Consider the following 5,655-nt stretch of genomic DNA (forward strand, 5'->3'; position numbering starts at 1 on the left):
CCTGACCCTCCCCCTTTGTCTCCACATTGCCTCCATGTGACCTTGCGACCTTTCTCTCCCTTCCTCTCCTGTCAACAATTTGTGGCGGTTCCATTCCCATTAAATACCTCTCTCTTCCACTCTGCTCCCAATCCCTTCCCCCCCCCCCCCTTCCCTGCTTCTTAAAAATCCAAACTTTAGCTAGTCTAATTTACTGAAATCCAAACTTTAGATCTGCCAATGGCTTCTCTGCTCTCTCCCACTATCCTTCTACTCTTTCTCCTCTTCCTCCACCTCAGTTTCTCCATTTCTTTCTCGGCCCCTGCTTCCCAACTCCAAAAATCGCAGCTTCTGAGCAGAAGAAAGTTCATCTCCATGGAGGGTGAGGAGGAACCGGCCTCAAAACCCCTCCTTTCCAAGAAAAAACCTATCTTGGGGACCAAAAACCAAACCAAACTCATCAAACCCAAGAAAACCAACTCCACCACCACCATTTCCACCGCCGCCACCCCGAAATCCAAGCTCAACAAAACTCTCATCTCCACCCCCAAAACCTCCAATTCCACCAAGCTCGTCAAACCCACCAAACTGACCAAATCCAACTCTACCAATTCCGCCAAATCCGAGCTCAAATCGCTCAAATTATCCTCCAATTCCACCAAATCTTCCAAGAAAATCCTAGATCCACCCGTTCCCAGGAACAAGACCGCCACCTCCAAACCGGCCACCGCCGGCGAGAAGAATTCCAAACCAAAGCCGAAGCCGAAGTCCGCCACCGCCAAACCAGAACCCTGGCTCGCCGGCGACGAGGGCGACGACCTCATCGCCGAGTTCCGCGACCTCCCGACCCGCCTCCAACAATCCCTCTTCCCCGACCTCCAGCGCCTCTCCACCACCTCGAAGGCCTACCTCTCCCGCGCCAACCGCGAGATCGCCGAGGGCGTCAAGCCCTTTGTGGGAAAAAGTTTCGCTCCCAAAATAGCCTCCATCGCCTCCGTTCTATTTCTCGTTCTGCCCCTGCTTCTCGTCACCGCGCTCTTCCGCCGCCTCCGCTCTTACCTCTCCCTCCACCGGCTCCTCGTCTTCATCCAGGCCTACCTCGCCATCTACTTCGCGACGCTCGCGGTCACCGCCCTCGTGACCGGACTCGAGCCGCTGAGATTTTTCTACGCGACGTCGCCGTCGTCGTACGCGTGGACGCAGGCGGCGCAGACGTTCGGGTATTTGCTATACTTGGTGGTGCAGCTGATCAATTTAGTGGTGGTGTTCTCCGCCGGTGAGGGGGCGGGTGCCGGGGCGAGGGTGTTTGGGCTGGCGCAGATGCTGGTCGGGCTGGCGGTGGGGATGCACTACTACGCGGCGGTGTTCCACCGGGCGGTGACTGGAGATCCCCCGCGGGCCAACTGGCGGGTCCACGCGGTCTACGCCGCGTGCTTCCTCGTGATCTGCGCGTGCGCGCGGGCAGAGCGCCGGAAGAAGACCTACCTCAACGACGGGGGAGAAGACGGGAAAAAAAGCTAAAAAAATAAAAAATATATATATTGGGGCATTTTGGGAACGAGAAGAGGGCATAATGGGAAGAGGAATAATGTTTCTATTATATTGTAGACTTTTAGCCGGTGGGAGAATCTCGCTGGTGGGGGCAGGGTTGGGAAACTTTTATTTTTTCTGCTGTTCGAATTTTTTAATTTAGTTTAAAACTTAAATGATGTATGGAGTGAAGCTGATCAGTGTTATGAAGGCAGATTGGGAATAAAGTAGGGGTATTTTGGAAATGATCGTGATGTCGGCAGTATAGTGGCTTTGGGAGATCCCGGTTTTTATAGTTTTGGGTAGCGAGTTGGGTTATCTGGTAAAAACGATAGGGGTATTTGGGAATAAGCAAATTTTACAAGGTGGGAGACATTTTGGGAAGAATTCTTAATGTGAGGGCAAGGGAGGAGGAACATAGTGTTGTGAAATTGTAATGGGAGCAAAAATAGGATAAGGGGATCAATAAAACAAAACTATTTTTTGGCAATGTTTGGTTGTGTCTGATGTCATGCATTGATAGATTCCAAGAATTATACAATTTTTTGTTATTGGCATTGGCAAAGCTAATCATTGAAGGGCTTTTTTTACAAAAAGGACCTTAGGGAATTGATGAAATGATTTTTTTTGTTGTTGGAACGAAATGATTACATGAAATAGACATTGATGAACCAGATCCTTCTATTAAACCTAACAACTTAAACTAGTGAGAAATGGATCGATAGTACATGCTAGGCCTTACATTTTGAGCTAATTTTCTGAGAGTGTTTTCTATTAATTATGCCAGTATTTTAAATATGACATGCACATGATTAGTATAGAAAAAATAAACGGATGGATTTTGATTTCCATAAAACTTGCGTGGAGGAGGGAAATAAAACAACGGTGGAGTAGATTATAAGTGAATCTCATGAAGCTTCACTGTTGCAGTCTGATTTTACATGGCCAATCCTAAGAATTACTTTATATCTGGTAGATAGATTAGGGTTTTCTCCTCCTTCGGGGGAAAAAAAAAAAATCTCGAACTGGTCTCATGCACCAACAATTAAATTGCAAACACCTAGGCTATAAAATTGTCATAAGTTCCATATTGTTATATACAGCCAAAAAAAAGCCGTATGCAAGAAGATTGCACCATGAAAATATGATCAGGTATTAAATTGGTTATTAGCCAAATCAAGCGTCAAGCTTTTTCTCTAATAATGATTTTGCATTCATTTTATCATCCATATTATTTATTACCATCTCAATACCTCTTGCCATTTATAAGTACAACATTCTTGGTTAGAAAATCTTCACCATGCCACTTCATTCTAGACTCTAGGCACCAACTCTATGTGAACGTTAATACAAACTACATAGTCCCCCACTCCTTGTGCTCCAAGTAGAGAAATGAAGTGGTTCGAGATATCAATATCTTTCTTGGTTCGCTTGCAAACTTTCAAAGAATATGTAAATAAGTATAGTTAGCACACAATTTGAAAGCAATGTTTATCGCAATGGATAAATACTAAAAAGATTAATGAAACAAAATATCATGATCGTTCGTGCTTTCTCTGATATGCCCAAACACCCAAAAATGAGAAGCCATTGTTGATCCCAATTTGGTCAAAATTTCAACATATCCGCCTATTCATCCGTTTTCCCGGCGTGTTATTTGACGAAACTATCTCCTCGATATATCTGGAGCAGACCATCGGCAAACTACGAGGAAGAAAGAATACAATTGTCAACCTTGGCAAGGCCCTTTCTAGCAAAATTAGTTAGGTGGACTACATCAATTGATGAAGCAAATAATAAACCATGGTTCTCTAATCCATCCAACAATGATTACAGGAGAGATATTGGACAAGGATGAGTGGAGTTAGTCTAGATGGGTAGGCAATGGTCCATTTAGGGACCATACCCACTAAACAACATAGTCCTTCCTTTCCCGTCATCACGATTCCATCCAAACAACTATATTGTATCATATAAAAGTAATGCTACATATAAAGTACTTATGTAATTCACCCCTTTGGATTTTATTTTTCAGTCAATTATAGGCAACACAATATATATATATATATATATATATATATATATATATATATATATATATATATTATTGTAAATAACTCTATTAGAGCAGTGGAGGCATAAGGCAAAGCCTTTCTTCCAGGCTAGAAACAGGGGTCATGTTGATCAAGTTATGTGGGGGCCATGGTGTCGTTATTCGAGGGGTGGACCTGCAAGCTTCACAACCTTGATGGCTGCCGGTGCTACTCACCGACACAAAACGAGCCATTTAATGCCCGAACTGCCCCTTAGATTTTCTCCATGCAAACCGAAATCGATCACGCGCTCTCAAGGAAAAGGGGAATGGAGAAAGGGAGAATGGGAGATGAATCCACTGTGCGTTTGGATGCCTCAGGAGATTTTAAAATTTTATATTAGATATTTATCAAAATATAAATCTGATTAAATATAAAAATTTATCTCAAATCTCTAAATAATTTAGTTTCCTATGTTTTTTTTATCTCTATCTCCTGTTCTATCTTAAAATTTTATGTAAATTCTACTAACACAATTGCAGTATCTTAAAAAAGAGCATAGAGATGCGCAAACAAACTTTTCGAAAAACTTACGTGGATGAAAGATATTCCGGTGACATAATTTTTTATGAATGAATGGATTATGTTAAGAAATGCATTCAATGACATAATGCTGAAGCAGTTAATCATACTTACCCTTTTACATCTATAAATAAAAAAATAGATCATATTTTTCATTGATTATAACAACTTTTCTTATCTATCTGAATAACTTCAAATTACATAAGAGAATTGAGAGCACTAAGTGACTGGACTTAAGTGCGCCTAATAAGCATTTGAAAAAAAAGATGGTGTCCACGTATAAGAGGGTTGAGAGAGATTGCTTCAATCAAAATTGTTGATTTTTAATGTATTTGGATTTGGCTAGATAGATAAATGGATGGATAGATGTCGGATTATAAAATAAGAGGTGCCTTTCTGTTCTGTCAATTCATTTTTCTAGCACCACCTCTTTACCTCTTCTCGCCCTACGAAAGATAGGAACCGAAACCCAAGCATGCAAACAACCCCAAGGAGGGTAGAAGAAGCTTATGGAGTCACGGGTTTGGAATCAAAATTTCCAATCATTTCAAAACATAGGATTATAAAGAAAAGCTAAAATTGTAAAGAACTCTCACAACTAGTGATTAGGGGGTGAAGGTCCATGTACATTTGTGAAAAGCACTCCATAAGCAAAAATTTTGGCACACGAGCCATATTCTTTGATGGTTGCTTAAGACGGTTATTAGTAGTAATATTAGCACTGACCTATATTCATAACCTCTACGATACAACTCAAAGTGAAATAAAAAGAGGAATGAAGAAGCTAAACAAGCCACTAATCTTTGTGTTCTTTGATTTTTAGGTACCATAAATCATCTTAGAAATAAATTGTCAGCTTAATAAATACATGCCCATTCCACAATCCTTCAGAGCTCATGTTCCATTCATGTGTGTGGTGATCCAACATTCAATGCACGCTTCTAAGTATCTCATGAACTTTGAGAGGAGTAAGATGGTATAAAGGTTCATTTAAGTCAAGATTAAGTGACAGCTGACCTACATTTAACTTATCACAAGATTTGATCAATTCATGCCTAACATCAAATCTATTTCACATGTGTCGGGCTCCTTTCGGTGCATCGCCATGCCATGGATTCGGTTTCAGCACCATAAGGCAAGCAACTCATTTTGGTTTAGTGGATCTGAGCCTAACCATTTCCTACTTGTGTATACGAGTCTTCTGCAACATGATCAACTGTGACCCTATAAGATCTAGAAGGGAACATAGAATAAAAAAAAAGATGGACAAGATCATCAGCGTTATCTGTAACACCCCCTTTAATTTGTGATATATCCCTGCCTAATGATTTCATCGATCTCTGCCGCTAAGCAAAGTTCAGATAATATCAATGAATTATCAAAATATCGGTTGAGCATGATTCAATTTTAGCACATCAATCTGACAGAGCCATAAACATCATCATCCTAGCATACATCTCTAATTCCAATCACACAGGGATTAAATCTAGTGCAAGCTTGTTTTTATAATATTTTTGGCCTTGCATTGATG

At 41.2% G+C, this 5,655-nt stretch overlaps 1 protein-coding gene across 1 annotated transcript; it reads left to right on the forward strand.

Annotated features, from left to right (window-relative positions):
* Window positions 1-354: 354 nt before the first annotated feature.
* On the forward strand, window positions 355-1,500 carry LOC120106715. The gene has a single exon (XM_039119752.1). The coding sequence runs from the start codon at window positions 355-357 to the stop codon at window positions 1,498-1,500; it is 1,146 nt and encodes a 381-aa protein (XP_038975680.1).
* The last annotated feature ends 4,155 nt before the right edge of the window (window positions 1,501-5,655 follow it).

Source organism: Phoenix dactylifera, unplaced genomic scaffold, assembly GCF_009389715.1.
Source record: "Phoenix dactylifera cultivar Barhee BC4 unplaced genomic scaffold, palm_55x_up_171113_PBpolish2nd_filt_p 000609F, whole genome shotgun sequence".
Lineage (NCBI taxonomy): Eukaryota > Viridiplantae > Streptophyta > Magnoliopsida > Arecales > Arecaceae > Phoenix > Phoenix dactylifera.

Excerpts from the sequence above, each read along its gene's own strand:
- LOC120106715 (XM_039119752.1), top strand. The coding sequence starts at position 355 with ATGGAGGGTGAGGAGGAACCGGCCTCAAAACCCCTCCTTTCCAAGAAA.